Source organism: Stegostoma tigrinum, chromosome 29 (assembly GCF_030684315.1).
Source record: "Stegostoma tigrinum isolate sSteTig4 chromosome 29, sSteTig4.hap1, whole genome shotgun sequence".
Classification (NCBI taxonomy): Eukaryota; Metazoa; Chordata; class Chondrichthyes; order Orectolobiformes; family Stegostomatidae; genus Stegostoma; species Stegostoma tigrinum.
The window spans coordinates 40264315-40284965 of NC_081382.1; the positions used below are offsets into that span (position 1 = coordinate 40264315).

The 20651-nt window shown below is 39.6% G+C and overlaps 1 protein-coding gene across 6 annotated transcripts in view; it reads right to left on the reverse strand.

Annotated features, from left to right (window-relative positions):
* Positions 1-20651, reverse strand: part of slc25a25b (solute carrier family 25 member 25b) — a 43582-nt gene that overhangs the window by 10792 nt on the left and 12139 nt on the right. The window contains exons 1-5 of one of the 6 annotated variants that reach the window (XM_048558892.2): positions 19731-20015; positions 1661-1787; positions 1356-1443; positions 522-557; positions 65-176 (exon numbers count right to left, since the gene is read on the reverse strand). In XM_048558892.2, the coding sequence (XP_048414849.2) occupies positions 65-176; positions 522-557; positions 1356-1443; positions 1661-1787; positions 19731-20015 (648 nt within the window). Of the gene's footprint in view, positions 1-64; positions 177-521; positions 558-1355; positions 1444-1660; positions 1788-4157; positions 4543-19730; positions 20016-20651 lie in introns of those variants that run through there. The other 5 variants (XM_048558897.2, XM_048558894.2, XM_048558893.2 and 2 more) reach the window with 5 other exon arrangements.

Genomic DNA, 20651 nt, shown 5'->3' on the forward strand with positions numbered 1-20651 from the left:
GAGCTGAAAAAATGTTAAGCCATAGCTAGTCAATCATTTTCAGTAGATTATGTTCTAGACTTACTGTAGAGTGCTTCCAGTATAGGATTATTTCTGGAATGTTGTCTGCTGGATGTAAAAGATGATAATCTCGCCACTCATTCCAGTCAATCGTCATTGTTCCATTTTTATCCATGCTATTAAAAAAGCAGAACAAAGATAAAAAAAATTAAAATTATGGCTGTGTTTAAAACTCCACCATTTAATTGTTGCAGAATTGTTATGATCTACATAAATTCAACATTTTAAAATGCTAAAATAGTGTATTATAAGCTACTGTTGCAGGAATAGGGGGGGAAGGTTTATCAGCATGTAACTGAGTAGCATTATAGGATCATGAGTTGTGCAGGGGCAGTTATTCAAATTCATTTTACAAATCAGGGAAGGGTGAAGCTGTACAAGATGGAAATAAAATGTGCTTTGTCAGTTTCTATGAAGTAGAGGAAAATAGAGAAAGCAGACAGGCATACACAGGTACTTACTATACAATAGGGCCCCAGAGGTGCCCTCTCCAAATTCTGAGGACAGAAAGCAAAAGATGCAGAAAACAGCACAGATAAAGCATTTTGTACATTTAAAAAGAAAGCATAAAACAATTACTTCACTGCACTACCTCATCCCCATCACCATCCCTAGGAAAAACTAAAACTGATATTCTTTTACAAAAAAACGAAAGCAATTTAGTTTTTGAAATTATTTTCAAAAATAATTATTTTCAAAAAACCTACCCCAATATCACCTGTACGGTGGGGCAACTTGTTTCTGCAGAGCTACGAGACAGTTTTCTGACAAGTCATTGTAGGAATTCATTGAACTAGAAGCTCATAGATATTCTGCAAAGTATAGTCTCAGGAATGAATGACCAGGAAGTGGTTTTGGGCAAACAATTAGTACTACAGACATTTCCATTACACTAAGGGACAGAGTGAGCAGCAAAGTGAAGTTCAGCGCATTCACTGACATGTTGATCTTGCCAGAAGATTTTTGAGAGAGGACACAATAAATGATACTTTTTTTTAGAATGCCATTTAAAATTAATGCATCAGCATTTGTGCATTGGTATGCTACAGCATAATTACAAGGCCAAAGGTATTCTGGAGTAAGAGGTTGGAGACATTACAAAATAAAAGTCAGCTGAAGGTTGTGCGGTAGTGCTTTACATTTGAGTACCAGCTACCTTATGCAAAGGCTTACGAGTTTAGTTGTAAAATTTACAAAGTTCCATTTTTAAATGCACGGGTAAGCACAAAGTCAAATCCGCAAGCAAAACTGACTGAAAAAAATTGAATATTCATTATCTCAGTAACATGACTCACCGTTTCAGGATCTTTTCTGCTTGCTGCTCTGAAATATGCACTCCAAGGTCATGCAACGACTGCATGATTTCTTGTGCATCAATTTTACCTGAAAAAAAACCCAAGGGCTCTTAATTTGTAACAAAATCTTCAATTATACTTCTTACTGGACAATAAAGACACCTGCATTACGCTAGAAGCCGCACATGACAATACTGCAATTTTATGTTTCGGATTTAAAGCAGAATTTGAATTCATTTAAATTTACGTATTATTTGATAACTACAAACTGTACACACTGGAAAGTAAACAACAGGAGTTCTTACCATCATTTTTTTTGTCTAGGCTTTTGAAAACCAGTCGGAGTTTCTTCTCATGATCTTTTAAATAATGAACAAATTCTTCAAAATCTAGTTGGCCATCACAGTCTTTGTCACCAGCTTTTACAACTTTCTGTTTAAAACAAAAATGAAACAAACATTTTATTTTTACAAACAATGGAAAAATGTGATACTTGGTTCTCATGGTTCAAGAAAAAAACCCCAAAATACTGTCATGACTTCTTTTGGTTGGGCAATTCAATCTTGAAAGGTGAAAATCAAAGTCTATGTTTTTGCCATTTTAGGACTTAAGATTAAATGCAGTCCTTTTTATCATAAAATAAGATATAAAATGGATTTATGTAACTATTCATAATTTTGTCCTGTATCCTTATTCAGATTGGTTTCAGGATTCTGAGGTATGGCAGATTTCCCTTTTACTGGAGACTAAACATAATCCATATTACAGGCTTTTCCATTATTTGCCATGACAACTTGGATAAATTAAAAGTATTGGTCCATCATTCTAGCTATGAAAATAATACAGACTGTAAAGATAAGTAACATCTTCTTCAGTCATTGCAAATTCTACCTGTACCTGAAAATTATTTGCATTGAAGAAGCTTGAGGTTATAATCCAAAATAAAGTGTTAGCATTCTGCCTGAATAATGTGTTTTTTTAAAAAATATAAAATGTAACAAGTTGCCCTTTCCCAACATTGCTAATTTCACCATTAATGAAATCACCTCAAATCCAAACAATTTATACACATTTTCTGCAACATATCACGCTTTACTCAAAAAGGAAGGTACTAAAGTGCTAAGGAATAGGTTTCATCAAAATACTATACATGACTGCTGAGTACGACAACGGAATAAGCATATGATTAGCCTAATGGTTCATCCACAATTGACTAGTATAAACTAAAACAGCCTCCTTCTCTGCGGTAAAATTTCAAGATTCATAGCATAACTTTTATTTCCTTCCCACCACTGAATACAGTTTATCAAGATATACTTTGGAACATGACTTAAATAGTTAGGGTTGAGATTACACCCGCACCCAACACCAAAGGTCAATTTCCAATAAATTTTGAGTTGGAGGATCAAGTTCCTCATGGACCAAAATTCAATGTCAGCTGATGGTAAGCAGATCAGTCTCATCAGCACTCAGCAATCCAAACGACTCCACTAACTGAGGCATGGTTCAGGTGTGAGATTTATAGTTTTTGTAGTTCCTTATTTCAAAGCAGATACACATTTACAAACTGGTTTAGATAAATGAAGACATTAATACGGAAGGTAGTTTAGTGTCCAAGGACTCCAAGATTGTGTATAGTCTTACAGTCTGTGTGCAATGGGGTTAGTAAAAAGGAATGCTCCATTTTGTTCGCACAGCAAACTTTAAAACCACTCAGGCAATGTGCTGAGCACAAATTCCAAACATTGCATTGGAGCATGAGACATACCCTGTAAGGGCTGATTGCTTTCTTGGTCAGGAAACAGCTGGAAAGAGAAGACCGTTTCTCTAAATTGTTTCTCATCAAAATAGTAATTGGCATAACTGCCAGCATCTACCAGCAGTATAAAAAAAAGCCCTGGACGCTGCAGCACTGATGCAGTGAAAAACAACTGAAGCATTGAGAACAAACCTCTGTATTACCTAATTGATAGAATCTTTCACATTACTTGGAATCCTAAAAGGTCTGGAATGTCACATACACAGGAAAGCATTTACATACTTTTTAGGATCACTTACGTGCCATAATGTGCCAAAAATTAAAAGATCCTAATCATTTATTAAAACATCTTATCCAAAGATGATAATCTACCAGGAACTCTTTTGAGGTAAGAGCAATGCAAATTCTTATCTTGTGGCCACTCGGAACTCTTCTGTGATTGACATTTTGTAAGTTTTGTCACAGATGCTACCGTTGAGGCAAGGTTCCATCATAAAGGTGACTTTCTGTGGGAGACCTACTGTCTTCTCTCAATATTTATATATCCATTTTTCAAATTTTGAGCATCACTTTGACCACAAAATACTTCTTGATACAATATGCAAAGTAGTAACAATGAAACATAGCCACAAGAGAAAACACAGCTCAAGAACTGAATAAAGCATTACACCATGCTTTGTAAATTGGAAGACCAATGACCCACTCAAGAATTCTCATTTGAATTGTGCAGCTGTGGGGCCACACAGACAAAAGTCTCTTTGCTGTGATATTGTCAGTTCAGTTTTCAGTAACTGGGCTAACTATAATATTGTTAAACAGGAACTTCTAGACAGGAAGGTTTTAGTCTGTCCCACTCCACAGTGACTCATTCAGAAGGCAGCCGAAATTGCCGAGAAGTGGAACATGTGGAAATATAAGGAAGTATCCACCGAACAGCCATCAAATAGCACAGAATTCCTAAAAAAAACTTAAAATCCTTAAAAACACCTGAAATGATGAAAGTATTCTCATATAAGAAACATTTCAAGAACATTGGGATTTACCTGTCTCCACTGGCGATAGGTTGATAACTCCTGTGAAGGGATGAAAAGGCTAAGCCTGAACAAAGATTTTAATTTAGCAGGCAGCCGGTCTGATTCAAAGTATTCAAATTCCCTTTCCAAATTATCCAGGACTGGCACGGTTAAACACAAACATAACATATTGAATCTATTGCGTCCAAAAATAATTCTTTACGAATTCAGATATATAAAATAAATAAGTTAAATTAAACAATTAGAAGCAGTCAACCACCACAGAAGCACTGCTAAAATGCCGGCTGACTGAGAATCACGTTACTGGAAGTCATTTACGTCACTTTTATAGCAGAGACTGCCTTCCCCTGCCCTTCCTGTCTACGCAGTCTCATGTGTTCTGCATTCTTCTCACTGGACCTGAACACAGATCTAATATTTAATATCATCACACAAGTTAAGGCTTGCTAAAGATTTTCAACTCACTTAAAAAAAAACTAAACTATACTCAGAGGCAAACATTCATTTAAAAAAAATGCAGCTGCTTTATGTTGCACTAACACCTGATTCAGTTATGTACGCTGGCCAGAAAAATATCGATTACTTATTGATCAAGGATTGTCTGGCAATTTTCTGGCGTTTTGCAAGGGGCATACTGACGTTAAAACATACGCAAATGAATAAAGTTCATGAACAAAAGTGCTGCAACAAGTTCATATAGTTCAACATACCCAATTTTAAAAGATTGTGAATTTCCATATAACCAAGCATGTGTACTCTATTTCAAAACATTCACTTGAACTCGACCAAGGTTAAAATGTTTGACCATAGAAGGTGATGTAATCACACTGTGCACTGAAAGGTCATGTGGTACCATAGGGTCGGTAATTTCATAGGAGCAATAACGTTGCCACAGTACCAAGTAGAACAAAAATGGGACCTAAGCTGCAAACATATATCACATCAGGAGGCAAAAAAAAGAAGAGGCGCGTGTGTTCATTTCATTCATTACAACAAGCAAGTGACTGTTAGGTAACCCCCGTCTAGAATTAGGCACTGATCAAGTTGCATTTTTCACAGTGATGGAGTTCTCAAGTGGAACAGACAAAAGTTTTACATGTGCAGAAAATTTACAAGTATGCCAATGATTTTGAGGGTAAATCCACATCATTTGTAATATTCATATAGAACAGTACCTTGATACAGATAAGCTGAAGGAGCAAAAATAAATAGGACAGGGCTGATTTTTTTTAATTCAGTGCATCAATTCTTTATTTCAACATTTGTCCATGAATCATTTCCAAATAAGCAAACAAGTGGAGCTGGTTTCAAGCTGGTATTGTTTTAAATTTGAATGTCATAAGCGACCACCTTGGGTTTAATGTAACTTCATCATCCTGGGTGTAAACTCATTTTGAAAGACTGAACATATGATTCTACTGCTCAGGTAATGAAACACAGAAGGTCAATAGCTGCAAAAATACCAGCAGGATGGCACCACCTGCAACGCCATGTCTTGGATCAAGATACGAACTTTTGGACAGGATAAACAGAGGAAATTAAAAATCAATTCCAATTTAAAAGAAGAAAACCAAACAGCAGCTCAGATTTCATGGTAGGGAGCAGTTGGTTCAAATGTTCTTCAATGTTAGCTTCAGTTAACCATTAGACATTGGAGCTCAACACTGCAACATTCAACTTTATTTTGGAGGGAGGCCATTCATTACATAACTGGACATGGGCAACAAACTCATTGGAATACCACCAACAGCAAGTTCCCCAATAAACTATACACCATTCTGCCTTGGAACTATAGTCGCCGTTCCTTTCTTATCACTGGGTCAGAATCCTGTAAAGGTACAGTTCAGCTGCTGGAGAATTCTGCCCCAATCGCCAAAGGCAGTATCGTGGTCTAGTGACCAGTTCTACATGAGCTCTTGTTGGCACAGAAATGCTTGCCGCCTTGATGTCAAGGTCAGTTACAAGGACAGAACACATCCAACGAGAACAGATATCTCTGGCCTTTTTTAAAAGTGTGCAGCGGCTTATAAACAATTTCAGATATTAATGTTAGTAATATCAACAGATTGACTCCAATGAAGACAATGATGACTTGCATTTATATATCACCAAATACCTCAAAGCACTGTGCAGGCAGTGGAATACCTTTTGAAATTTAGTCACTGTCTTAACAGAGGAAGCGTGGAAACAATTTAGAAAAGCTGTCACAAACAGCAGATAATTTATTTGGTGAGTTGATTGTAAAATAAATATTGGCTAGCAACCTAATTACATTCTTCCCAGGTTTTTTACAATGTTAACCTGCTTAATCAAATGGGTTAATGCCTTTTCTAAAAAAAAATTAAAATGTCATGAATGCAATAAGCAGTCATCTCTTAAAATCCTAATTAATTTCTAAGCTACTGGACTTTAATGGCATTTAAGAAATCAATTGAAACCCTAGAGTTTCCAGAGCTTATTTGTAACAGTAATTTTTTTTTGGAAATGCAATGTCTGGCATCAATTTAGAGCGCTGACACAAACATGACAGTCCTTCTGTGCTGTAACCATTCTGCCAAAGACATTCCTGCAATGGATGGAAATGTGAATGACAAAATCACTTACATGGAAGAACGACAGAAGCTGCCCATAACAAGGCATTGAGCTGAACGGCTGCTGGAGAAGTCACATGGTACAGATCAATAACATGATATTCAGAGCAATTTCCCACATGGACTGTCTGGCTTACAATGGAAAAATGAAGATAATTAAAATATTTTATTTTAACCTAACTGCACTGGTCATGAATACAAATCGATATAAAATAAATAGTCAGATATTGAAATTGTTTAAATTAAGAGTCCGGAAACAACAGTAGTCCTCCTGCCTCCACTGATATGTACATTGAGGATATTAACAAAATCTAGCACTCTTAGCCAAACGTCACTCACATTAAGCAAATGAGTAAAATTAACTGCCTTTCCCTCCTCTGCACTGTGGAAGTGTTATGGAATCTTTCTATCTACGCAATGGATTCAAGTGTCTGGATGAACCAGCAACCAGACAAGCTTTCCAGACAAGCTCTGTGTGTCTATTAAAACAAATATTTTTGGCCAATGTGTAACAACTGCACCAAGATCTCTTGCAGTATAAGAGGGAAGAAATATGGATGCAGGCCTCAACAAAACTTGCTCCTGATCACTCACTGGATTGTCAATACTAAAAACACTTGCTTGAAGAGAAGAAACTTTCCAAAACGATGAGAATTGAGACAAGAGAGGAAGTACACGGGGGAAACCTTTTGGGTCAGAGTGAGAGCGTTACAGATAAATGTTTTTGCAATTTGTCATGGATCAAGGCAACAGGACAGCCCTAACTAAGAAATCATTCAGTTTACTGGTTGGTTCATTCTATCCCAGGAACAGAATTCCTTTTCTTTCTAAAATAAGCCGCAGGCATTCCAATTTTGTACAGAGGCCGTTTTCTACCTCTATTTCAATGGAGGTTATAAATCAGGGAGAAAACAATTAATTGGTCCAAGCCACTTAAAATATCTCAGCTGTGACCCAAATATTCTGCTATACTAGTTACGTGGATTGAAGAATTCATGCCATTACTTTTGTCAGTCTGTGCTGGTAGCTTGCTGAGAAGCACCCTCATGACTGTTAATTAGGAGCACTTCTTAGTATTGCTACATTGACCAGACATCAAAAACACATCCAAAGACTTGGAAAATGCATTTTTGTAGCAGAAGTCTTTTCTTTACAGTTAAAAACTAATTCAGTAAATTGTTAGAAACATTGAAGAGAAAATTTTTAATTATTCTGCAATCCCTTTGTGAAAAATCATCGAAACATGGACCAAATTATAACGAGGATCTTTCTGTTCAGTAAACATTAACTGAAAGGGAAAATGCTTTAAACGATTTCAATTTCCCAAGATTCACATTCTGAAACCCACTTTATCCTACTCTGCTATATTCCTTTCTATATTGTAATGAATCCTCTCCCAAAGTCATTGGAGATTCTAATCACTCACCAGGACTCAGATTCCCAAAGCAAAGCAGCTCCCAAACCAGTCTGAACTTGGTCATTGCAGGAGGCTCTCAGAAATATAGAAGTGCTCTAAGGATGTCCTCAAAAGCATTCCTGAAGAGGGCACATAGTTCCATAGTTCATGGGAAACGCTGGATTTGAGACTGATCAAAATGGAGGAGATGACTCATTTGAGAACATACTAAACACCAGGATTTTCGTCAGGATCACACAAAGGTAAATTAAGGTGTTGGAGAGTGTGTGTAAACCTACAAAGAACTCATCTAACCAACCACAAACATCACAATATAGCAGATTATTCTGACTTACGGTAATAATCGTGTTCAGAGATGGCTGATAAGAAAAAGGAGCATTAAAGCCCTTCAGCCTAACAAGTTTGCTCTGCCATTTTATCACTCGATATATGTTTCTCATCCTCATTCTCCTGCCTTCTCCCCATGACTCTTGATCCCCTTACTAGTGAAGGGCCTATCTCTGTCTTAAAGACACTAAGTGATTTGGCCTCCACAGCCTTCTCCATCAATGAATTTCACAGATTCACCACCCTCTGGCTGAAGAAATTCTTGCTCATTTCAGTGCTAAAGGGCTGTCCCTTCATGGAAGCTGTGCCCTCGGGTCTAGTCTCACCGACCAATGGAAACATCTTCTCCATTCCCACTATCTGGCCTTCCCAGTATTCTGCAAGTTTGACTCGGATACCCCCTCGTCCTTCTATGCTCCAACAAGTGGAGACCTAGAGTCCACAACCACTCCTCATATGGCACTGGACCCCCCCCTGCAATGTCAGCACATTCTTAGATATGGGGCCAAAACTGCTCACAATATTCCAACTGTGGTCTGAACAGAGTACAGTTTCAGCAGTACATCTCTGCTCTTGTATTCTTGAAATGAACGCTAACATTGCATTTGCCTTCCTGACCATCAACTGAGCCAGCATGTTAACCTGGAGAGAATTCTGAACTATGATACCATGCACTTCCAGGTGTTCCTCGATTTCATTCTTGATAGTGGGCTTCAAAATCCTACTAACAAGATCAAGCAAACTGGTCTATAGTTTCCCGTCTTCTGCCTCTCTCTCTTCTTTAACAGGGCTGTTACATTAGCCATTTCAAGTCCTCTGGGACCCTCCCAGACTTCAGTGATTCCTGAAAGATCATCACCACCAATGCCTCCACAATCTCTCAGCTATCTCCTTTAGAACTCTGGGGCACAGTCCATCTGGTTCAGGTGATTTATTCACCTTCCCCAGCATATTCTCCTGATGGCCTCTACACTCATCTCTGCCTCGCAAATCTCTTGAAGTTTGGGTCTGCTGCTATTATCTTATGCTGTGAATACATTGGACAGAGTGGATGCAGCCACCCTTGAATCTGAGGGACTGTCATTTACATGATGGTAATATAAAGAGGAATCCTGTGCCAGTCACTACCAAGTGGACCAAAAAAGACAGACACTAAAGATGGACCTTGGGCAAGTTATTATCTGTTTCATTGATATGACGTGCTGCCACCCATTTTTACAGCACTTCTAACATAAAAAGAATCCCAACTATTCCACGTGCGAGCTCCTGGAAATTCCTTCAATTTGAACCAGTAACCAGAGACTTCAGCAGAGCAATCTACTGCAGAACTGAAACAGAACTACATGGTCAGTGGTAGCATTTTTCAGACATAAATTAAACTATAACCCCATCTTTCCCTCAAGGTTTGATGCAAAATATCCTAAGACACAACTTCAAGAGCAGAGGATCCTCTCTGCTATCTTTTACACATTTATCTTTCTCCTAAATACAGACTACCTGGTCATTCATTCATTGCTCTTTGTGGGGCCTTATATTAGCTGCCGCATTTTTAGTGTTACAACAGTGAATGGCTACTTTTAAACATCAGCTCAAGGATGTGTACAAATCTCACAAAACAACATGGCTTGAAATGATGGCAGTGTTTTAAGTAGTGAAAGTGTTTTTACCACTGAGTTGTTTGGAATGCATTAACATTAACCACACAGTGGACTAGAATCAGTTACAGACAAGACAGTCACTGTGTCACGTACTCCATGTGGTGTATCAAATAATTTTACGAGTCCAGCAGCTTGCAAGACCATCCCATATTATCAAACATTGCCACAATCTCTGGTCTGATGGTCTAGTACCACAATTTTCACTATCATACCCAAGCCGAAAACCCTCTCACATTCTGTACTTGGTGATTCTAGTACAGAATTTTTTTTGCTGATACAAATAGTCCCATAACTCAGTACCATAAACTATGAAGTAAAATTTTGTAAATTAAGTACATGCCAAGTATGTACAAGATAAGACTTAGGGTGAATAGTAAGAATGAAGCAAAAAAAAAAGGACCAACTGAAGTTTTCAGAACTAGGATCTCTCCAAGTCCTCCCTACATGCAAACTTAACAATTAACTAGCACCAGCTCATTAAAATTCAATTGCAGTGAATTATCTCAACTTCAACTATTGCCAAGAAAGGAAATTCCAAAGACGACTTGCATCTCATCCCTATTTTGAAGTTTTGCTGTGCACAAATGTAACAAAAATAAACACTTGTCCTTTACTGACAATTACCACAGTAACCTTCAGATACCTTAACATAAAACTACATGTTGAATTTTAGTAATAACTGGAAGACTCTTGCTTTCTGCATTATGGTGATTCCTGTTTTGACACAGCATATTCTGACAGAGAGAATTTTATCTCTGGTGCACCATTATCAGTGGTGAAACCAAAAGTATCTGTCACTTTTGCATTTCTGTCCCACAGAAAGAGAGGGAGAGGGAGAAGGAGAGAGAGAGAGAGACAGAAAAGAAAGACAAAATATCCCACTGTGCATAGGAGCCACAAAATGCTGCAGTTACTGGCAGATTTTGAACGTCTCCTGATCAAATGGAGGCTCTACATTACAGATATAATGAGAACTGCAGATGCTGGAGAATCCAAGATAATAAAATGTGAGGCTGGATGAACACAGCAGGACAAGCAGCATCTCAGGAGCACAAAAGCTAAGTTTCGGGCCTAGACCCTTCATCAGAGAGGGGGATGTGGTGAGGGTTCTGAAATAAATAGGGAGAGAGGGGGAGGCGGACCGAAGATGGAGAGAAAAGAAGATAGGTGGAGAGAATATAGGTGGGGAGGTAGGGAGGGGATAGGTCAGTCCAGGGAAGACGGACAGGTCAAGGAGGTGGGATGAGGTTAGTAGGTAGAAGGGGGTGTGGCTTGGGGTGGGAGGAAGGGATGGGTGAGAGGAAGAACAGGTTAGGGAGGCAGAGACAGGTCGGACTGGTTTTGGGATGCAGTGGGTGGAGCGAAAGAGCTGGGCTGGTTGTGTGGTGCAGTGGGGGGAGGGGACGAACTGGGCTGGTTTTGGGATGCGGTGGGGGAAGGGGAGATTTTGAAACTGGTGAAGTCCACATTGATACCATTAGGCTGCAGGGTTCCCAGACGGAATAGGAGTTGCTGTTCCAGCAACCTTCAGGTGGCATCATTGTGGCACTGCAGGAGGCCCATGATGGACATGTCATCTAAAGAATGGGAGGGGGAGTGGAAATGGTTTGCGACTGGGAGGTGCGGTTGTTTGTTGCGAACTGAGCGGAGGTGTTCTGCAAAGCGGTCCCAAGCCTCCACTTGGTTTCCCCAATGTAGAGGGAGCCACACCGGGTACAGTGGATGCAGTATACCACATTAAGCAGAGGTTCACCTGCGCATCTGCCAATGTGGAATGTCATCTTGGGGCCTGGGATAGGGGTGAGGGAGGAGGTGTGGGGGCAAGTGTAGCATTTCCTGCGGTTGCAGGGGAAGGTGCCTGGTGTGGTGGGGTTGGAGGGCAGTGTGGAGCGAACAAGGGAGTCACGGAGAGAGTGGTCTCTCCGGAAAGCAGACAGGGGTGGGGATGGAAAAATGTCTTGGGTGGTGGGGTCGGATTGTAGATGGCGGAAGTGTTGGAGGACGATGCGTTGTATCCAGAGGTTGGTGGGGTAGTGTGTGAGAACAAGGGGGATCCTCTTTGGGCGGTTGTGGTGGGGTGTGAGGGATGTGTTGCGGGAAATACGGGAGACGCGGTCAAGGGCGTTCTCGATCACTGTGGGGGGAAAGTTGCGGTCCTTGAAGAACTTGGACATCTGGGATGTGCGGGAGTGGAATGTCTTATCGTGGGAGCAGATGCGGCGGAGGCGGAGGAGTTGGGAATAGGGGATGGAATTTTTGCAGGAGGGTGGGTGGGAGGAGGTGTATTCTAGGTAGCTGTGGGAGTCGGTGGGCTTGAAATGGACATCAGTTACAAGCCTGTTGCCTGAGATGGAGACTGAGAGGTCCAGGAATGTGAGGGATGTGCTGGAGATGGCCCAGGTGAACTGAAGGTTGGGGTGGGGCTCTACATTACAGCCAGGATTTCCAGTCCAATTCCAATAACAAGACTATTTCAAAACCAAGGTAGCGTTTTTACTCAAATTTAAATTTCACGTTCCCTTGATTTGAATTTAGTCACATGTGCATCAACATTATTGGTTGAGGATAGCTTAGCCAGAGATCTAAATGTATGCCTCAAGGAGAGCAAAAGACTCAATTTATTGTGGATACAAAATCATCCTTGTGAACCACACTACCAAGCCCCTTAGCCCTGATTCACCCTTTCATGCTCCAATCTTCATTCTAGCTGCTATTTTCCTGCTCCCTGCTCCTGTGCAACAGGGTTCAACAAAGAAAACAGTTGAGACTGGACACAATGGCACAAAACAGACCATTGTACACAGTGTTTAAATGATGGCATCCCAAGATTTTCATGTGCCAGTGCCTTTACCTTCAAGTAAATCATTTTATGTAGGATAGAGGAGCAGCAGACCATTCAGCCCATCAAGACTGCTCTGCCATTTGATGAGATCATGGCAGATCCAATTATTCCTAACTCTACCACCTTTTTCCCATAATCCTGGATTTCCCTGACTGGTTAAAAATCTCTGTCCATCTCAGCCTTGAATATTCTTAATTACCTAGCATCAACAGTCCTTTTGTGGGAAGAAATTTCACAGATTCACTATGACAGAGAAGAAATCCCTCTTGATCTCTATCTTCAGTTGGTGGTCATGCTATTTTTTTGTGGGAGGGGTACTCCAGGGAGAAATTAGCTCTCAAAAGCACTTGACACTAAAGCTTGAACAAATTGGAGATTCTACACGGATTAAATTGGAGAAGTTAGAAAAATTCTCACACGCTCTACCTCCCTCTCTAGACAGAGGCAGGATTCCAGGAAGATTCCTTTGCAGCACTGCCTAGTATCAAGATGGCGGTGGAGCGGAGTCCATCTATTCCACCCGCTTTTCACCTTTTTTGTCACATTTCTTCTTTCTAAAATGTTTTCGTTTATCATCTTACCTCTTAACAGCTTTGATGGAAGGCATCTTCTCCCAGCCCATACCCAGCAAGGTGGAAGCTTTGTGCCAGCACGGCTGTCTCAGTGAGTGACAACCCAGCATGGTGGTTGCGTTCCAGAGGGGTGGTCTCATATAGCAGTCTTGTCCCACCATAGAGATCATGTAGTGGCATTGAGATCTTCTTCAGCTACGGCTTCTGGGTATTGCAGAGTCCCAGCCTGGCGGTCTTCTTTGGCATGGAGGTCTTGATCTGGGTATTCCAATAGCCTGGTGTGGCAATCTCGGCGTGGCATGGCAGCTGCCTTGCCCTCAGTGTGGCGGTCTTCTTTGATAGCAGCTTCTAGGTATTCATCATTTCATTCAGCTTTTCTCAAACTGAAACTGATCTAAGATGAACTTTGCCTTAATTTTTATTTTCTCATAGAATCATATAATCCCTACACAGTGTGTAGAAAGGCCATTCAGCCCAAAAAATCCACATGAACTCTGAAGAGTATCCCATCCAGACTCATCCCCCTACCCTATCCCTGTAATCCCCATGGCTAATCCACCTAACCTACACCTCCCCAAATTATAGTTTTTTTTTGGCAGGGTGGGATTTGAACCTGGATCCCCAGAATATTAGCTAGATCTCTGGAATGACAATTCAGCAATAATACCATTAGGCCATCGCCTTCCCATTTCTCTTGCCGTTCTCCCAATCTCTTAAAAATTGTTCAAACATTGATTCATTGTCCTTTTAAAAACCAAAAAAACACAAAGAAAATTATTTCTACCAACTGTTGCTATTAAGGATCTGTCCGAGCAAAACAGTTGCTAGTCTTATTTCCCTTACCACCCACTTTCATTATTTTTGAAGAAGTGGTTGGGATATTTGAGTGACTAGTCAGTGAACTAATATGAAATTAAACAAACGCCTGGTTGTGAGGGTTAAGGAGGTCTCTAACATGCTCAATACCTTTTAAATAATGCACTTTGTCTACGGCGCATTCTATCATTTTTACTTGTTTTTCACTTCATCATGGTTTCTTAGAAGTCACATGTTCATGGACCATCGAAATAATTGGAAAAGTCTAGAACCTAAAATAGACAGCATTGCCACGCCATTATAACTCTTTTCTAATAGTGTGAGGAGGTTGATTTAACTTTCACTTCACAAGGTTGTCTACATGTAGAACCACAGGAGATGGGAAGAGATACTATATGAGTACTTTGCATCGCTTTTTACTGTGGAGGAAGACATGGAGGCTAAGGAACTTGGCGAAATAAATATTGGTGTCTCGAAAACAGTCCACATTAAAGAACACGTAGTGCTGAAGGCCAATAAAGCAAGCCACAAAGGTGGATGAATCCATGTGACCTAATCATGTGCATTCCAAGCAGTTGGGCAAAGTTAGGGAAGAAATTATGGGATCTGTCGCGGAGACATTTGTAACTTCTACAGTTACAAGTGAGGTGCCAGAGAACTGGAGGGTGGCTAACAGTGCCTTTATTTAAGAAAGGCTGTAAGGAGAAGGCTGGGAATTATAGATAGTGAGTCTGACGTCAGTGTTGTGTAAGTTGTTGGAAGGTGATTCTGAAAGATAAGATTTATGTGTATTTGTAGAGACATGGACTGGTTAGGGACAATCAAATTTGTGACACATGATTTCCCATGCACAAAGCTATGCTGACTGAGTTTTTTTTCAGGATGTAACCAAAAAGATTGATGAAGGCAGAGTGGTAGATGTTGCCTGTGTGGACAGGACCTTTGACGAGGTTCCACATGGTAGACTGATAAATACAGTTAGATCACATGGGATTCAGGGATAGCTTGCCCATTAGATACATAATTGGCTTGACGGTAGGAGACAGAGGGTAGTGGTGAAGGGTTGGTTTTCGGACAGGAATCCTGTGACCAGCAGTGTTTACAGGAATGGGTGCTGGGTCCACTGTTGTCTATCATTTATAAAAATGGTTTGAATAAGAATTTAGGAGGTATGGTTAGTAAGGTTGTGAATGACACCAGAATTGGTGGTATAGTGGCCAGTGAAAAAGGTTATCTAAGATTACAAAGAGATTGTAGTCAATAGGTAGAGGAGTGGAAGATGGTGTTTAATTTGGTTAATTACGAGGTATTTCATTTTGGTAAAACAAACAAAGGCAGAATTTAGACTATTAATGGAACAGACAGACCCATGGGTTCAGGCACATAATTTATTGGAAGTGTTATCACAGGTGGACAGTGTAGGTAAGAAGGCATTTAACAGGCTTGCCTTCATTCCTCAGACCAATGAGCATAGGAGTTGGGACGACGTGTTGAGGTAGGACAGGATGTTGACAAGGCCACTTTTGGACGTTGTGCACAGTTCTAGTTGTCCTGCCAAACAAAGAATTGTATTAAATTGGAGAGAGTTGAGAAAAGATCGACAAGGTTGTTGCCAGGAATGGATGGTTAAGTCATGGGGGAAGCTGGCATTTTTTTTTCCCACTGGAGCACAGGAGGTGGAAGGGTGACATTATAGAGATTTATAAAATTGTGAGGGGCATTGATAGGGTGATTAGCAGAAGGATTTCCCCCCTTAAGGAGGGGGGTTTCAAAACTAGGGAACACATTAAGGTAAGACGAGGAAGATTTAAAAAGGGACCTGAGTGACAACTTGTTCCAAAGAGGACAGTGCGCATATGGCATGAGCTACCAGAGGAAGTGGTAGATGCGGGTACAGATACGGTAAAGGTTTAGAGGGATATGGGCAAATTCAGACCAATTTAGATGGACAAAGACAAGGTGAACCAAAAGGTCTGTTTCTGTGCGGTATTACTATGACTCAATTCACTTGATGACTTGTTACTGTACATTCTACAGCAACAGTAAGTCAGCACTGGAGAGAAAGTATAGATCTATTGATGGGGGCACCAATCAATTGCGGTCTGGATAGTTTGGACTTTTCAGGTGTTGTCACAACTTCGTCCATCCAGTCTAGTCCATTTCACCTTACCCACAAATTCAACCAGAGTCTGAGCAATAATGCAGTGGTAAACACTGCAGCACGCAAAATGTGCCAAGTAATGGATAAAGGGCCAGAAGAGGTTTGGTGTGGTCAAACATTTAGACCAAAAAGACACTGCAGCAGAATTAAGCCACATGGCCCAAGTCTGCTCCACCATTTGATCATGGCTGATGTTTCTCAACCCCATTCTCCTGCCTTCTCCCTGAAATCCTTGATCCCCTTACTAAATCAGAACCTATTATTTCTTAAAGACATTCAATGACTTGACCTCCACAGTCTTCTGTGGCGACGAGTTCCAAAGATTCACCACCCTCTGGCTGAGGGGATTCCTCCTCATCTAAAAGGTCATTCCTTCACTGAGGCTGTGCCCTTGGATCTCAAGTTCTTTTGGGCCAGGAAGACCACAACAATTACTCTAGAAAACTTGGGTTTTATTTATACCAGGCAACCCCTACACGACCGTAAATGAACCAATCCCAACATCATTTTAGGAAGCAATGAGGAACTGTTTGCATCAGGTCCTAGCAATGAGATCCTGCAACCTGAACTCCCCTTCCAATCTGGATTTCATTTGCTTGAGCCCAAGTCCCAGCTAGAAATAATGTTTGATTAACTAAGTCTCTCTTAACTTCAGCTTGCTCTCCACACGGCTCCTCCTTCCAAGTTTGAGTTGAAAGAAGACAAGCTACTTAATACAGAAGCCAGAACTGGACCTCTAAATAAAACTGGCACAACAGTGACTTTGCAAACCGCTACAAATATCAAAGAGTAAATAGCAATTTCTCAGTTTTTGTTGATGAACTATATTTGATTTAGACACAAGTCAGCCTCAATACCAGGGCCCAGGTTTTACATCACGCCAGTGGCAACTGACTCTCATTAAACGGCATTTTTCTCCAAAAAGGAGAAATTTCTCCATGATTGACAACCCACCAATAAACATCTGTGAAACATTCCACTTTTTTTAAAGATGTAATTTTATTACAAAAAACAAATTCCCTGGTTTTCTGCTTAATGAAAGTTCAGTGAGGTTATGTGTTATTTTCCCTTAACTGTGCACCTTCAGTTTTCCCACATTTCACCCATCCAAGTGACACAGAGTAAACAATTATGAGGTAGAATTCTGAGCCTGGCTCTCATTTCACTGAAGAGAATGCTCTCAATTGCGATTTTCTCACATGGTAATATAGAAGTACAAGAGGTCAACATAAAATTCTTCCTCAGCTATTACATTAAATAAATGCTTCTTAAAAAAAAGACACGCAACAAAAAAAAACAATATTTGTTTTCGCTTAGTTCTCAAATTCAGTAAAATCAAACCGTCCTACTTATTAATTCACCATAAAAACAATCAAAATAAAAAATAGAAATTGACAGAGAATCTAAGGAGGTCTGGCAGCGTCCATACAGAAAAAAAATACAGTTAACATGGAGTCTGGTGACTCTTCGTCAAAACCAAATGTTAACTCTGCCTCCTCTTACAGAAGCTGCTGAGTATCTCCAGCAATTTGTTTTTTTTGTTTCAGATCCTCAGTGTCTGTAGTTCTTTGTTTTATTAAGAAGCTTACTGAAATTACTCAGGACTCAAAGTCAAAAAATAATTCAAGTAGCAGGCTAGACAAACCAGTAGCAATATTATCAAAAGCTATAGCGCTTATCACTTTAATTAAGATAACGGCAATTTACAGATCAAATATATAGCTTCTGGAAGGCTGTTGTTATTCCAAAATGTATTTCCAACCTGTTACTCTAGACCTCTCAGAATTAGAAAACTGGAAAACAAAAAGCATAATATTTCACAATGCTGAAGCTATTCTGTACAGTGCATGTAGTTAGTAGCAAACTAAAGAATTACTTAATTGCATAAGATGCAATGATTCAGGCAAGCGGCCATAAAACATTCTGGCTAAATACAACGTTTAATAAAAACTGGCAAGATTTCTGCAAACAATATAACTACAATGGATGACTACATTGCACAACTAAATGCAAATTTACATTTTGGATGTTAAATTATTTCTAAAATGCAGTAGAACAAAGGTAATTGAAGGGATTCTATGTGCTTGGACCAAACAGAAGGAAATAACTGCATATTAGCAGTTATACAATAATTCTTGACATTCAGCTTTGGTCAAACTAGTTTTCAAACAATATCATTGCATACCTCTCGAGCATAGATAAAACAGACCAATCAAATCAATCAGGGCATTTTAGTCAGTTTTGTAAGATTTAAGTATTATGATTTTAGTTAAGATGCAGGACAATTGGTTCCTTCAACTTCCAAACATTCTCAAAAAAAAGAGAAACACCAAAGCTGGATTAACTTTTAACGCTGAAAATACAGGTCAGCAGCCTTTGCAAGATTTCTCAAAAAGCCAAGGTTGTTTGCTAAGTCTCTTCTTGTCATATCATGTATATTTTGATAGAACCTGAATACGAATAGGCAAAGAAAGCAACCTTGAATGAACTCTAAAACCTGCTCAAGTAATTCTCCATTCTGCAAAGTCACCAAGCCTCAGACCCTAAATAGTCATAGCTGACGTAATGAAAATTACATGCAAAGATGCAGAAATCGTTTCAAGATGCCTAAAATGATGTAAATTTTAAACTGAGTCAACAGTGTGGACACTTTTGCGGGTTAGACTGATCAGCACCGCACTGGGACAAGTTAATTTTTTTTGCTATAGATGCATTATGGCCATTTACTCCAAAGCTCACCAGCAAGCATACCTCATTACCTATTAAACGAATAAATGAATAAGTTTGCCTATTTGCTCATTATGGAGGACAACAAAAGAAAAAACCTCCTTAAAATGTGACTGATTGAACAACGTAGAAAGCAATGAGGTAAATCATATCACGCAGACAACTCATTCTTTTACATTTACTGTTAAAATTGCTCTATAAAACCTTTTCCACAGGAAAGGGAAAAGCAACTCTCATTTTTCAAAATGCATTAAATGCAGACAGTTTTCTATAACAGCTACTTTAACCTTATGAACTTTTTTCACATTTATAAATACATTCAACAACTGCAGGACTGTTTGCTCAAGGAATTAAAATGGTATTCTGTCAAAGCTCTAAAGCAGCATCAATTGTGCTAGACATGCAACATACCCTCTAAACTTTCTGAAAGAAAGCAGCATTGCTCTCGGACCACAAGAATCTTCACACTACCTTTACTGGTTCCTGCACATCTTTCTGTGTCTGCCCATGTCGCTTTCCGTCAGCATCACTGCCATCCTCTCTGTCACTGGGTTTCCCCTGTGTTTCAGTTGCATTGTTCAAGTTACTGGTCTGTTCCCTCCCCATACCTGCATTCTGACACAACACATTCAGACATATATTATACAGATACTCATAAATAGCTTTAAGCATCCTATATCTTAATAGTTCAAAGCTAAAAAAAAATTGCTGTACTCCTAATGGGGAAATGCTGCAGCACGATACACTGTGGTACATAAACTGAACAACAGGCCACAAAGGTTGTGAAAGTTAATGCAGAGGAGAATAATTTTCCCTGCAGTGTCGCAAAACCTGCAGACTCAATGCAGTACTTTACTAACCATTCACAGAACAAGATACTAAGATGCCTTATTAAAGGACCACCCTTTAGCCAACCAAATTATTGATCTTGACGCCGAAGCATCTTTGGAGTCACTGTTGATGAAAAGCTGCTGAGTAGTTTGTGTAAGTCCACGTAATTTTTTATGTGTCAGACTAGAATACCTGTATCAGACAAGCTCATGGAAAATACAATCAACATTAACTAACGCCATTATTTCCTCTATGGATTCCATGAAAACAGGAAGAGCTCAATGAATGCTGACTCCACTCAGTACATAACTGTATAAAGATAGTAATTAAATCAGAGGTTTTTCATATGACTTATCGTCATTCTCAGCCTACATTTACTACAAAATAATTTAATTCCTCTATTTTGAATATGTAGGCAACCAGGGTTCAGTGATACAAAACTAGCATAAAACAAAGTGAATACGACAATTAAAATCCAATTCAGAATAACATGACCACAAATTTAATGCTTTAGATCTGGTACAGATTAAATACACAGAGATAATAGGAACTGCAGATGCT